Source organism: Perca flavescens, chromosome 10 (genome assembly GCF_004354835.1).
Source record: "Perca flavescens isolate YP-PL-M2 chromosome 10, PFLA_1.0, whole genome shotgun sequence".
Lineage (NCBI taxonomy): Eukaryota > Metazoa > Chordata > Actinopteri > Perciformes > Percidae > Perca > Perca flavescens.
In genome coordinates, this window is record NC_041340.1 from 11,797,833 (window position 1) to 11,812,246 (window position 14,414).

Consider the following 14,414-nt stretch of genomic DNA (forward strand, 5'->3'; position numbering starts at 1 on the left):
AAAAAAAGAAGGTAAAACTGCCTTTCTCCTGAGGCCAAAACAGAAAGTGAGAAAGGTACAAAAGCCCCTTTGTATTGACACCTGAAATTGAAGCCCCACCACAACAGTGCTTAAGTTTCCATGCATCATTTGTGCTGACTGTAAATGTGTGTTTATCTGTTTCTGTTTACATGAAAGTACAAATTGTGTTATGGCAGATACGTTGTCTCTGTTTATTTTTATTCTCTATACATCTTTCAAGTTGTCAATAAACCTCTTCTCTGTTTTGGTAATTATTTTGATGCCAGAGTTTGTGGTGTTGAACAGGACTGTATTATATTGTCAGGCGTTCCTGTCCACATTCTATTGAGGGTGTCATGATGGTTGCACAGGATTGTTTTATGTTAATCACCTTGTTAACCACTGGGTTGTTTTATTTGTGACTTTCTCCCTCAGATAAAAATATGCAGGTCAGAAACTGTAAATCACCTCGAGGTGAATGTGTTCCTGTGATACTGTGAGAGTGTCTCTCTGCTGCTGCCTTTCACCACCACTGAAAAGAAGTGAGTATAGAGGATGGATGGTTTGACAGCCCTCCTCTGTATGCTGTGCTCTTCCTGCTAAAGTGACTGACAGGCAGAGTGGGCAGGTCATCATTAATGATGTGGAGCATCTGAATTGGCTGGCTCTTACAATATTTAAGATGGCTCCTCTGTCTTAGTGTGTCACTTTAGCAAATGGCTGGATACATCTTTTTCAAATGCACACATATCAACATTAAATTCATTTTTAATTGAGGGCTACAGGCACTGTTGTAGGATTTTTTTTTTATCAGGCCTAGACATAGGCCTATATATTTAGAGTTACACTACAGGTGATGCATTCATATTTAAAGGTTAGTGTTATCAGTGCCCTTTTTAAAATTAAATTTAAATTTAAAAAATGTAATTATGTATCTTCTGTTTGTTAAATCATTTGAGTTTCACTCAAATATGGCAGTAGGGATGTAAAAAAGAGGAAATTATTAATGTCCAATCTAACACAGAAGAGCTATTCAATGCACAGAACGATATATATGCTAAATATCTGCACAAATACGGACACTCAATGCCATAAACACACAAAAAATACGCTTGGATCCGCAGGCATTTCCACGGCATTTCAGGCTTGATGCTCTTTCTTCGACGGCATTCCATTCAGAAAATCCAGACAAACTATGTATGTTGAATTAAAATAGTTTAGCATGGGTTACACACTGGCAATCTAATCTAATCCCAAAACTTTTTAGGAGCCATGCTTTGGCCACAAAGCAACAGGATCTCAGGAAATTTCAGTTTTGAAAATATAAATCCTACAATCCCTAAATGTAACATGCTCTATGGACTCCTTTGGCATACATTCATATTGGACTTTTCTGCTGTGTGTCATTTACATCCATCAGTGGGTTTGGAAATGTATTCCAGGAACCCTGCATGGTAAACTGGAGACGTCAATGTTAAAAGACACATTTACCTGTATTTAGTTTCAGTGTCAAATATAGAAACTCACCATGAAACATGAAACAAAGTGTGCTGTTGGTGTTGTTTCATGTGTTTAGGTTGGAAAGATGGTTGATATTATTTCCACTGTGGTGGTACAGTGAAAGGCTAACATAACGAGAAGCCAATCAAATTGCTCTGAAATTGTTCCCTCCCACTTGATATGATTACTTTAAGGTGCATTATCTTCTGATCAATTTATTTTAAGTGCAGTTACAAGTCAAACAACCAGAAAATGATAACCGCATTTTATTTTCTGCTGATGCTCAGAGTCGGGCGTAAGTATATGTAGAAATGTTAGATTTACTCCAGATATATATTGATTACATTGTCATGTTCTCAAAGTGATTTGGCAGGACATACATGATTCTTTCTCTGTTGTTTATCACTCATCTGCGTTTCTCTATTATTTGTAGGATGCACAGCTGATCAGATCTTTGAGACAGAGACTGTTGGTGTTGGAGAGGATGTGACTTTAAATTGTAACCGCCAGAAATCTGAGTACATAGAAGCCTTGTTTTGGATCAGACTTGTTTCTGGAAACTTTCCTGAATTCTTGGCAGGAACACTTACCATTGATTTTGGTGTTGTTAACAACAAGATTCCTCGCATTTCAGCAAAACAAGAGCCTGGAATATTTATTCTGCATATTAATAAAGCAAAACCGAGCGATACTGGAGTTTACTACTGCATAAAGGTAAAACAACAGACCGAAATGACATTTCTGAACGGAACACTTCTGAGAATCAAAGGAAACAGACTTTTTACATTCCTTAAAAAAAATTATAATTCTGCTTTTATCAAACACCATTGATGACAGCAGATGAAATGGTTCAAATGTTCCTATATGTTATATAAAGATACATGTTTCAGTTGTTCAAAGGAAAGTGTTTTATAATTGACATATTTTACATTTTAGTTTTCTTCTTCATCAAAGGGAGTAAAACAAAATTTTACTTTCATCTTGATATCTCCCAGAATCAGAACCTAATATTACTGCCATCATCCAAGACCATCCATCTGTTCCACTCCATCCAGGAGACTCAGTGACTCTTCAGTGTTCAGTCCTCTCGGACTCTGAGAAGAAAACATGTCCCGGTGAACACGGTGTGTTCTGGTTCAGAGCCGGATCAGATGAATCTCATCCCAGTTTAATTTATGCTCATGGAAACCACGGTGATGAATGTGAGAAGAGCCCTGAGGCTTACTCTCCACAGAAATGTGTTTACAACTTCTCTAAAATCGTCTGCTCCTCTGATGCTGGGACTTATTACTGTGCTGTGGCCACATGCGGGGAGATTTTATTTGGAAGTGGAACAAAACTGGACATTGAAGGTAACTGCAGAACATTTTTATATAAATCATTAACAATCATTCATTTGTTTTTGAAAACATTAAGATGGTGTATCACAAAACATTTGTTCCGCTTGCATTATCAAATCTTGTCAAAATAGTTGCTAACTTTTATTATTTGCTCCTTATATTGTTTCAGCATTCAATGTGTGGGATTTGCAAAAGGCCAACACAGTTCTGTTTGTGTTATGTGCAGCTTTGGCTATAAGTCTGATCATTACTGCCTTCCTGATTTATACCATCAAGAAGAAAACTTGTGATTGCTGCAACGGTAATCTTACATTTCTCATACATCAATCTATTAAACAGCCTTTTGCAAAAGTTAACTTCACAGGATTTGCATTTCTAATTTGTGTAAATTAACCTCTGGCAACATCATCTTAAATCTTTCTTTTTATTTCTTAATACAGCTGCCGATCTGCAAACAAATGCTGCAACAGCCAGCGGTGATCAGCAAAGTCAGCAGGTAAGGCATATAAAGAAAGGATGACACTGGGGGGGAAAAATAGTGGCATATTTTCTCTCTAACATATATTAAAATATTCTGTCTCATAATATTTTTCCATATATTTCCTCAGAGAGATAATAACGTATTGGCTTATTCTGCACCAACCTTTAACAAAAGGAAAACTGGCAGAGCAGAGAGAAGGAATGTTAAAACACTGGAGGGAGAGACAATCTACACCGATGTCAGGACTCAAGTGATCGATTAATAGTCTTCTGGCTTTGCTTATTAAAGATAATATAATTCTTATCTGGCACGCTGTTGTAAATATGCTGCTTAATATTCATATCTGAGCGGTAACAACATTTTATCTGAATAACCTTATCAAATGTTAAATCTGATTGCAATAATTGTATGACTTTTTTATAAAAGGGCATGCAATGTCATGATGCAAAAATCTTTTTATTGGCCAAAGGCCATTTGACCGAAAACGAAAATACAATAAATCTTAAAAGTGGTGCTTCTGTCCTAATTATGCTTTTAAACGAAAGATTGACTCGTGTACATTCACAAAAAGACCATGGGTTGCATTTTGGCCAGAGTTATACTTTAAGGAAGGTTTCCTATCCTATATCTCTCTTTTGTCTGACATGCAGTTTTCTGGCACTTACTTCTCATATATGTTTCAATGCAATGTTAAGGTGCACCATTTTCAGGCTTTTTAAAAGTTTTGTCTTCTATTTGCTTTTATTATGGTACATTTTGTTTCATATTTAAATATGCAGTCATGAATTGTTTATGTTGAAAATAACTTTAGTTGCACTCATGTATACTCATGCACTCTAAAGAAAATATTGGTTTTCTTTTTTAATGTGTAATAGTAGAAATAAATACCCAGTAGGCTAAAATGGCCCAATCATATTGTATCATCAATCATATTGTTTAATGTTTCTTACTTATGCTTGCTCATGCTGATCTCTTTCACAATTTTCATTGGTATTTATAATTCTCAGTGAAACATGTTCCTCACATTTGCTCGTGAAAAAATAAAACACAGACTACTTACTGCAAATAGAATGTCCATTGATAAAAGAAATGGGTTCCATGGGTTCAACTAGCAAAATGCTGATTAATGGTGGGTTAGTGACAACATTTGTGTGTAGTTGGTTTCTGAGATGTGTCTGTGCTGATTTTGTTTGAGTGGGACCGTACTGTTAGATGCAGAGAGTTAAACACAGTCTGAGGAGGACAGAGGTGAAGGAATGCCTAGTTATAAGAACAGACAGATTGAGAAGCATTAGCAAAATGGAACCTGATGAAATGGACTTAAAGGTCCCGTGGCATGAAAATTTCACTTTATGAGGTTTTTTAACATTAATATGAGTTCCCCCAGCCTGTCTATGGTCCCCCAGTGGCTAGAAATGGTGATAGGTGTAAACCGAGCCCTGGGTATCCTGCTCTGCCTTTGAGAAAAGGAAAGCTCAGATGAGCCGTTTTGGAATCTGCTTGTTATGAGGTCATAACAAGCAAGGTTACCTCCCCTTTCTCTGCTTTGCCTGCCCAGAGAATTTGGCCCACCCATGAGAGAGAGACATCATGGCTTTCAAACAAGAAAAGTGGCAGTTGGTCAAGGCCACACCCCCACCCTCCACCTTGCCCCTCCCACTCTCCTCCTCAGTAGCTTCAGACACAGAAATGGCACACCCTAAGGAAAGCTCATTGTGGGACTGGCTCTAGTGGCTGTAGTTCTGCACCAAGGCTGAATTTCGGGAAAGAGACTTCAGATACAGTATTAGGGGACCACTAAGGCCTATATAAAAGCATCCAAAGAGCACCATGTCATGGGACCTATAAAGGAACATGCCGACTTATTGGGAATTTAGCTTATTCACCGTAACCCCCAGAGTAAGACAAGTCGATACATACCCTTCTCATCTCCGTGCGTGCTGTAACGCTGTCTGACGGTTCCAGCGTTAGCTTAGCCCAGCACAGATCCTGCAGGTAACTGGTTCCAACTAGCCTACTGCTCCGAATTGTGACAAAAGTGACAAAATAACGCCAACATGTTCCTATTTACATGTTGTGATTTGTATAGTTACAGCGTGTACAAAAAACAACGTAACATGAGACACAACCGTCTTCTAACAGTAAACAAACTGGGAACTATATTCTCAGACAGGCTTGCTGTGAGCATATCACTCCGCCCAAGTACTATATTCTTCCACCTGAGAATATACTGTAGTTCCCGGTTTGTTTACGGTTAGAAGACTGCTGTGTCTCATGTTACGTTGTTTTTTGTACACGCTGTCACTCTACAAATCACAACACAACACAATGTAAATAGGAACATGTTGGCGTTATTTTGTCACTTATTCGGAGAAGTAGGATTACTGGAACCATTCGCCTGCATGTTCTTTGATGGGCTGATGCCGCTGGAGCTGTCAGACAGCATTACAGCACGCACGGAGATGAGAAGGGTATGTATGGACTTGTCTAACTCCGGGGGTTACGGTGAATAAGCTAAATTCCCAATAAGTCGGCGTGTTCTTTCAATCTACACAATATTTAACTGATTTGACTAACGACACTAAAACTCATCCCGAAAGCAATTCATATGCCAAATGTTTATTTCAGCCACAATATTAGCATGGCTCTGTCGGTCAGTCAGTTACGTTGGTTCAGACTGAAATATCTCAGAAAATGTTGGATGGATTGCCATGAAAGTTTGTATAGTCAAGGTTTCCAGGCGATGTATCCTAATGAGTATTTTGATCTCCTAACGTTTCATCTAGTGCCATCAGCAGGTTGACATAGTTTGTGTGTAATGTCTACTGAACGGAGTGCAGTGCAGTGTGCACAGTGTGATGTAAGAATTACATGGCAGACACAGAGCTAGAGCTCTGTGTCCCGCGGTTAAGATGCCAAACATAAACTGCAGCGTCCCCAGTTCATGTCAGTGAACTGCTGTGTAACTGGCCACCACAACTTCCTACAACCGTTGTTAAATAAATATACATTTTTTTAAAAATGTCAGAGGTCAACCACTCAACTAAATACACTCCTCCCTCTTTCTGTTCTGACAGCAATTTCTAAAGGCCTTCTGTATGTCTGTAGTGAGAACAACAAGCAAAGCCACATGCAACAGCTACACTGACAGACATAAGCTGTGGTGGGCCATTTCTCCTCCCTTTGACCAACCATCAAGGCTGTTTACTCAGAACAGACCTGACTATGGGCTTCAACAGGATGTGTACTGAGGGAAGAGCTACAAGAGGCTTCAGCAGGCTAAATTTAGTTCAACAAACTCAAATGATTGATTTACTTACTACTCTTACTTATTAATGTGCTCATTCAAAATACAAATCATGTCTCTCTTTCTTGTGTTTTCAAAGATACAACTACAATCGTATGCATCTGCATCTATAAATATCACAGATGTATATTAGTTTATGTTCTGTTTTAATTTATTATAAATGTACTGATTCCTTCATTAACTTGGACAGGCCTCCAATGGAACCAGTGAACGAGCACTTTTCCCTCTGACAACTAGGCATAAAAAAACAACAAATCACAGGTGTGATAAAAAATGGTCATGACAAAGCGTGACTTTACCCTTGCTGTAAGTTGTTGTGATATTATTAATAGTCATGAAAGTGTGACTGTTGTGTTTTTCCACTTGCCTTTTTTAAAACAGAAGTCAGCTTCCTGATGCTAAAACAGTGAGAAAGGTAGAAAAAAGCCCCTCTGTTTTGACACCTTAAGTTTGAAAGCCCAACCACAGCAATGCTGAAGTTTCCATGCATCATTTGTTTATCAGTGGTGACTGAACGTGTATCTATCTGTGTCCGTCTGTGTTCCTCAGGTGCAAGCAGTGCTGTGCACACTAAGAAAAAGCAGATGGTACAAAGCAGGACACAAAGTACATGAAAGTATATTCTGCTTTTGTTTAAATTACATTTTACTTTTCCTGCGTTCTTTCATTTGTATGTTATGTGTACAGGGGCTTGACACAGCATTGTGTCAGGGGATAAGGATTTAACTGTATGGTAATTTTTTATTGTCCAGCAACACTTGTAATAAGAACAACTTTATTGTTAAACCATGTTTTGGCATGCGATCAACAAAATGTTGACCACTATGAAGGCCCCAAACCACAACGCAGCGGTCTGACAAATGTTTTGTGCTAGAAACCCCGACTCTATTTTGGTAACGTCTCGTGTTTGAGGTGTACTGGACTGCATTAACTTGTCAGATGTTCCTGTCACTGTAAAAAGCTTCCTTTTTATTAAAAAAAATAAAAATAAACCATGCTGGGTTCAAATCCAATATTATTTTATCTCCTCTCAGATTTATATGGATTCCCTACTTTAAATCAAAACATGCAGGTCAGTTGAATCAAAACTTCTGCTCCAGCCTTTTACCTCACTGAGTAGGAATTTAGCAGGTATAGTGGTAGCCCCCTCTGTCTACTGTGTTGTAGCGTTAGGTCTGGCTATTTGAGACTATATTCACAATCAGACTGCTCCTCTGTATTACTGTCACAAATACATAGTTTTTTATTCAATTCCTATTTAAAGCTGCTACGGTCAATATATTGATATTGGACTAACTATATGTGAGAGAGGCTGCATGCGAAAACAAAACCACAGAGTCAACACCTGACCCTGCTGCTCCCCTCGGCTCTTCAGAGGGTTTCAGCATCTTTCCGCTCATTGATGACTCTCACCGCTCTCATCAAAGTTTTCTGCTACTGTAGAGGTGGAAATCACAAATAACTTTCATCCAATCATTTAGCATATGTTAATCCTGACTTTTATCATTGTTTTTTTGCCAATATTTCATAAACCAAGTAGTTTTAGTTGCTCAACCTCAATCATAACATAACCATGTTGTGAAAATAAAATAAATAATAAGAGCGCATTGAACGTTTGAAAATATCATCATTGAATGTAATCTTGGGTTTGCAGAATTAATCAAAATCAGAGTTAAGACAGAACAACACCCTATAAATCACAGAAATAAAAGCAGGTGCTGTCTATTTCAGGGTTTCTGGAAATCAGGCTACAAGCCCAAATAATACTAAAGATGTACAACTCAGAAATGTTTTTGTATCATATTGTTTCTTTGCTTTTCGTTTTTGGATAACTGTAGTTCACATTAAGACCAAATCATCTGTTGTGTTTACTCTGTGTCAGTTATAGAAACCCACCATGAAACATGAAACCAACGCATGTTGTTGTTTCATGTGTTTAGGTTGGAAATATGGTTCATTTCATTTCCACTGGGGTGGTAAACTCCAACATAATGAGGGGCCAATCAAATTGCCCTGACACTGTTCCCTCCCACTTGATGTACAAATTGCGATGAATCATTTCATAATGTGATCTAAATTACAGCAGTCTCAAGTGGAATAACCTGGAAATGATGATTGTGTTTTATTTACTGCTGATACTCCGAGTGGGGCGTAAGTACATGTTAGAAATATCAGATTGACTCCAGATGTATGTTATTATCTTACAGTAATACAGTTTAACTATTTCTTCATTGTTAATGTAATATATATATTTTATTATTATTATTATTATTATTATTATTATTATTATTATTATTATTATTATTATTATATTTATTATTTTCAGGATGCACAGATGATCAGATCTTTGAGACCAGGACTGTTGGTGTGGGAGGCGATGTGAGACTGAATTGTACTCGCAAGTCTACGGGAAGCTTGTTTTGGATCAGGCTCGTTTCTGGAGAATTTCCTAAAGTCTTAGGAAAAACATTTAGCTTTGAGAGTGATCCTCGCATTACAGCCACAGAGGAGTCCGGGACATTTGTTCTGCATATTACAAAAGCAAGGCTAAGTGATACTGCAGTTTACTACTGTATGAGAATACATCAACACAACTTCACATTTTTGAAAGGAGCAGTCCTGAGAGTTGAAGGTAAATGCATTCCTTAATTTCATTACAGAGTTATTCTTAAAAAGTATAGTGACAGTTGTCTTTTGTTTGAAAATCAATGTTTGAAGTTTTAAATATTATTAAATTTCCCAGGACAAGAACCTGATCCCACTGCTGTCCCTCCATCTGATCCAGTCGGTCCAGGAGACTCAGTGACTCTGCAGTGTTCAGTCCTCTCAGACTCTGAGAACAAGACGTGTCCAGAAGAACAAAGTGTGTTCTGTTTCAGAGCTGGATCACATGATTGTGACCCAGGTTTTAATTATACTCAAGGAAACAGTGTTGAAGAACATGAAAAGAATCCAGAGGGACTTTCGACAAAGAAATGTATCTACAGCTTCTTTAAGAACATCAGCTCCTCTGATGGCGGGACTTATCACTGTGCTGTGGTCACATGTGGGGAGGTATTTTCTGGAAACGGATCAAAACTCGAAACTGAAGGTAACTGCATTGTATTTAAATGTAATAAGATAATTAAAATATGTGTGTGTTCGATTAAGGTCAAGTACCACAACATTAAAAATGTATGAATTACTCTTAATTACACTTACACTAATTGTTAACTTGTCATATTGTGTCAGCAGTCAACATGCAGGACTCGCAGAAGGACCATACAGTTCTCTGTCTGTTAGGTGCAGCTTTGGCTATAAGTGTGATTGTTATAGCCTATCTCATTTATTCAATCAATAAGCTCAAGAAAAAATCTTGTGGTTGTTGCAACAGTAAGCAAAGTCACTCATACATATAACCATCAAACAGTGTTTGGCAAATGTGGATTCCCATTAATGCTGTGTTTTTATTTTATAATACAGCTGCTGTTGCACTGCAAACAAATGCTGCAACAGCCAGTGGTCATCAGCAAAGCCAGCAGGTAAGGTATATGAAGGAAAATGTAGCTGGTAAGTTGTCAGAATGTTTTTCTCTCTGCATATGTAAAAATGAAGATCTGTTGTCTCATAACAGTTATTCTTATATTTTCTCAGACAGATGAGGACTTGGTTTATTCTGCACCAATCTTTACCAGTAGGAAGGCTAGCAAAGGAGGGACAAGGGATGCAAAAACAGAAGAGGAAGAGAGTATCTACTCTGACGTCAGGGCTCTGGGGTTGGAATAACACTCTAAACACTAGATTTGCTACTCATTTCTGTCTGCACATGGTAAAAAAATTGTACCTCTAAAGTTGGTAAATAATTCTTTATTTTGGATAATAAAAAACATGTAATAGCCTATATTTCATATGAGATTATATTTATGTTTTGTAAAAGTAATACAATAGTTAAGCTTTTTAGCAATTAACCTGTGCTGTATGGATTCCATATATATACACATTTGTTTAATTCTTATCAAAGTTTTTAACTCTGAGAAGAATATCTTATCTTTCTCTTTGTACATCATGAACTTTCAAGTCTGTCATCTTCCTCCATTAGCCTGCATTACATACGTGCTGTCTGTGTCAATGCTATGCAAAGGTACTGTACTAACAGGAATTGGTAATAAATAAATAAATATACTTATACACAACTGATAATGAAATTAAAGACTTGTTTATTGAATGACTGCAACTTAACATAAACGACTATTAAAAGTAATTACTCAGTAGATTCAAATACTTATATATTACATTACTTTTTTACTCATTTCAGTGTTAGTAACGAAACATGGTGATCTGTTAACACACATGCAATCCAGATTCATGCCAAATGTGAAAAATACCCCGCATTGGTTGTGACTAATTGATATAAACACAAGAGTAACTGAAGCTAGCCCTGAAGTTACCGTGAATTCAATAATATCAAACTGATATAAAATTATAAAATGTCCGCTGTTTCGTTATTTTTCTTTTGTGTTTGTGTTTTCAACATGCAAATTTGAACCACTGTTTTAGTTTATACGTAGGGACTTGTACATCATATGAAGTACGGCTACTCAAAACTAAAAAAATCAGAAGTGCTAGTACTCCATAGCGGAGGGTACTGACCCACTTCAAGCACTGCAGTATAGCATACTTTGGTTTTGCTCACAAAGGTCAGTGCAACTCAGGACAAAGTTCAACAAATTTGAACTTTTGACACAGTGCTGCTCTAAACACCATATACATCAGCGTAAGACCATTGCAACACACCACATACACAGTATAGAGAAGGCTAGCACAAAAGTTGTTATTCCATAATAATGTAAATACGGCTTATGACTCAAAGTAATAAACCCAGAACTGAACCTTGTGGCACTCCATAGGGAATGTTCAAAAAAAATGTAAAGGCCAGTTGTTGACATGTTCAAGTCTCCTCTTAATTTGCTATATATGGTGATGAATGATTTCCCTTATTTGTACCCTTGTAAGCAGCACAGACTCTCATCAGTCGGTCCATTAGTCAGTCAGTCCAACACTTTGGTCCAGACAGAAATATCAAAAAAGTTATTGAATGATTGCCATGGAATTTGGTACAGATATCCATGGTGCCCAAAGGATGAACTCTGATAAGTTTAGACGACACCTGACTTTTTTTTTCTTGCACCAATGACCATATCAATTTGCCTAATGTTTTGGTTTATGATTGAATACCTGCAAAACTACTGACATTCCCATCAGTCTCAGCTGTACTTTGTATTTAGTGGTAATTAACAAATGCCAACGTGTTACACCCAAGCATTTTGCTGATTATCAGCATGTAATAGCATTGTCATTATGAGCATGTTAGCATGCTGATAAGTACAATACAGCCTCATAGAGCCACTAGCATGGCTGTAGACTCTTAGTCTTGTTTTTATCATAGCCTTAAATATTATTTTTCAGTTTAAACAAAACAATATTGACACTACCAAGAGATGAAAAAAGAGTATAACAGAATATAAGTAAAATAAACTGCATGCTTTCTGGCATTAGGTGTTTGTGTTCAGGTGGTCAGAGGTCACTGGTAAATTTGACCCATTAAGTGTACTAATGAAAACCCTCCGCAGATAAACTTAAAACCAGGCATACATTCTAGCACTCTTGTTATCACACTGGACTTGTATGAAAGTTGTTATGTTAGACGTTCATTAATATATAAAAGTTACGCACTAAAGCTTTAATGATGACCTTTCACTGGTGATCAAGGTTATAATCGTTAAAGGGATATTTCACCGCTGGAAAGATTAATATGTATTAAATTGGGTCATTTATGTAGTAGAAATGTGAATTTTTTTTTTAGAAGTTGGTGCCTTCTAGTCCGAGAAAAGCCAAAAAATTTATTTTTGGTTCATGTGGATGAAAGACAGCAACTCCCAGAATGCACTTGCGTCGCTTCCATATGAGGCCACTCCCAAGCCATGCCTACTGGTTACACATACGCAGTCAAGTCAAGTCAAGTCAAGTGTGTTTTATTGTCATTTCAACCAAATACACGAAACAACGTTTCACCGTGGCTCAAGTGGTGTTACACATTTAAAATATATAAAAAAGACATTATATAAAAATGATATACGAAACAGGCTACATTTAGTGCACACACATTATAGGCTCCGTAAACAAACAAACAAATTGGTAGCATTAGCGCTTGGTGGGATGTAAACACCGAGTATAAACACAGCTGTGAATTTGCGTGGAATGTAGAATGGTTGCCATTTAACAGTCACAAACTCCACCAGCGGTGAGCAGTAGTTGGATACAAGCACCATTTCTGCAGCAGTCCGTGTTAACACAGCCCACCTCCACGAGTCTTACCCGACAGAGCATCTCTATCTGCTTGGCAGGCTATCAGGCCTCGTAGCTGGATAGCGGAGTCCGGTACACTGTTGTTCAGCCATGTTTCCACAAAAACAAAAACACAGCAGTCTCTGAACTCGCGTTGGGAGTTTTGTTGAAGTTGGATGTAGTCCAGTTTGTTGTCTAATGAGCGGACACTTGCAAGCAGGATGGGTGGGACAGGTGGCCAGCTAGCGTTAGCTTTCCACCTAGCTCGAACTCCTGCCCTCGTTCCGCGTTTCCGCTTTCTCGCGCACCACTTTCGATGTCCCCTTCCCTGGCTAGCGGCATCGAGCAACACCGCTGGCTGAGGTGCTGGTCTCCGTAGCAGGCGAAGCTCACATAGTGTGTTGTGTATTCCGTCTGTAATAACGTTTCCTGCATATTCTCTGATCTGTACCAATGTATCCCAGTGGTACACATGTGCGGTAGTTTGAATGCACATAATTGAAAGGTTGCTGCTGAAAAGAGAGAGCCTGTTAGCTTAGCTTTAAGATGGCTGAAACTCGACTCACATCGGGTAGTGACAGTCCCACCCCCTATGGGCAGGTTGAAAACATGCAGAACTAGCTGGCTGTAGTCCATAGCCTCTGGGCAAAAATGCCTACGATGACGCAAAACGTCACGTTTGCGTTGTCAGAGGTTTTTTTCAAGACGCAAAATACAGAGTACTCTCGTTTCAGGGGACATGAGGGAGGGAAGCACGGTCATTCGAAAATACTACCAGGTTTCTACTGATACAAAGCTGAAAGCTAAACGGTGAAGTATCCCTTTAACGAAAATGAACGAAATAACAAAAACTAGGTGGGAAAAAACATTGTTGTTAACTGAAATAAAAAGTAAAAATGAGGCATTATAAAAAAAACGATAACTAACTAAAACTGTAATGTCTGTTTGCAAAACTAACTAAAATAAAATGATTGAGTAAATGTCCTTAGTTTTAGTCTTTGTCAATGTCTTTCATCGAGCAACTAAGGTTATATCTTTCAGAGTTATAATTATAATATAAATCAGATATTTCCGACCATAGACCTGTTTTATACAGCCATAGGAATATATAGTTCTGACTGGAAACCCAGAAATTCCGACATGTCAAATTGAACAAAACACAGTCCATGCCCCTCGCCTGACAACATGGCGGTACTGGAAGTCGGAAGAAAGCGGCAGAGTCCTATATAAGATTATTATTAAGTGTCTTGCAGTGGAAGGTGGTAAAATATGTGGACAATTTATTAAAGGGAAAAATCCCAGGAATTTGAAAATACATTTGAGAAGCGCGCACAAGGAGGCTAACCTAGCTTACCGTAACAAGGTAAAGGAGAACGCAAAGCCCCCTTTGACCGAAACGGAAGCTAACCCTGGTACAGGGCATGGATGTTTGGGTACAGGGCCAGGCAGCATGACGGAGACA

General features: G+C 38.1%; 1 protein-coding gene across 1 annotated transcript; it reads left to right on the plus strand.

Annotated features, from left to right (window-relative positions):
• The first annotated feature begins 1,752 nt into the window (after positions 1–1,752).
• LOC114563365 (uncharacterized) lies at positions 1,753–10,393 on the plus strand. The gene is made up of 7 exons (XM_028590219.1): positions 1,753–1,795; positions 1,934–2,273; positions 2,500–2,852; positions 7,178–7,234; positions 9,372–9,491; positions 10,091–10,149; positions 10,262–10,393. Exons 1-7 carry the CDS (start codon positions 1,753–1,755, stop codon positions 10,391–10,393), a joined length of 1,104 nt encoding a protein of 367 aa, XP_028446020.1.
• The last annotated feature ends 4,021 nt before the right edge of the window (positions 10,394–14,414 follow it).

Bases quoted from the DNA above. Each gene is read 5' to 3' on its own strand.
- LOC114563365 (XM_028590219.1), top strand. From the start codon at position 1,753: ATGATAACCGCATTTTATTTTCTGCTGATGCTCAGAGTCGGGC. The intron at 1,796-1,933 runs GTAAGTATATGT...TATTATTTGTAG, and splicing joins GCTGATGCTCAGAGTCGGGC to GATGCACAGCTGATCAGATC. The intron at 10,150-10,261 runs GTAAGGTATATG...ATATTTTCTCAG, and splicing joins GTCATCAGCAAAGCCAGCAG to ACAGATGAGGACTTGGTTTA.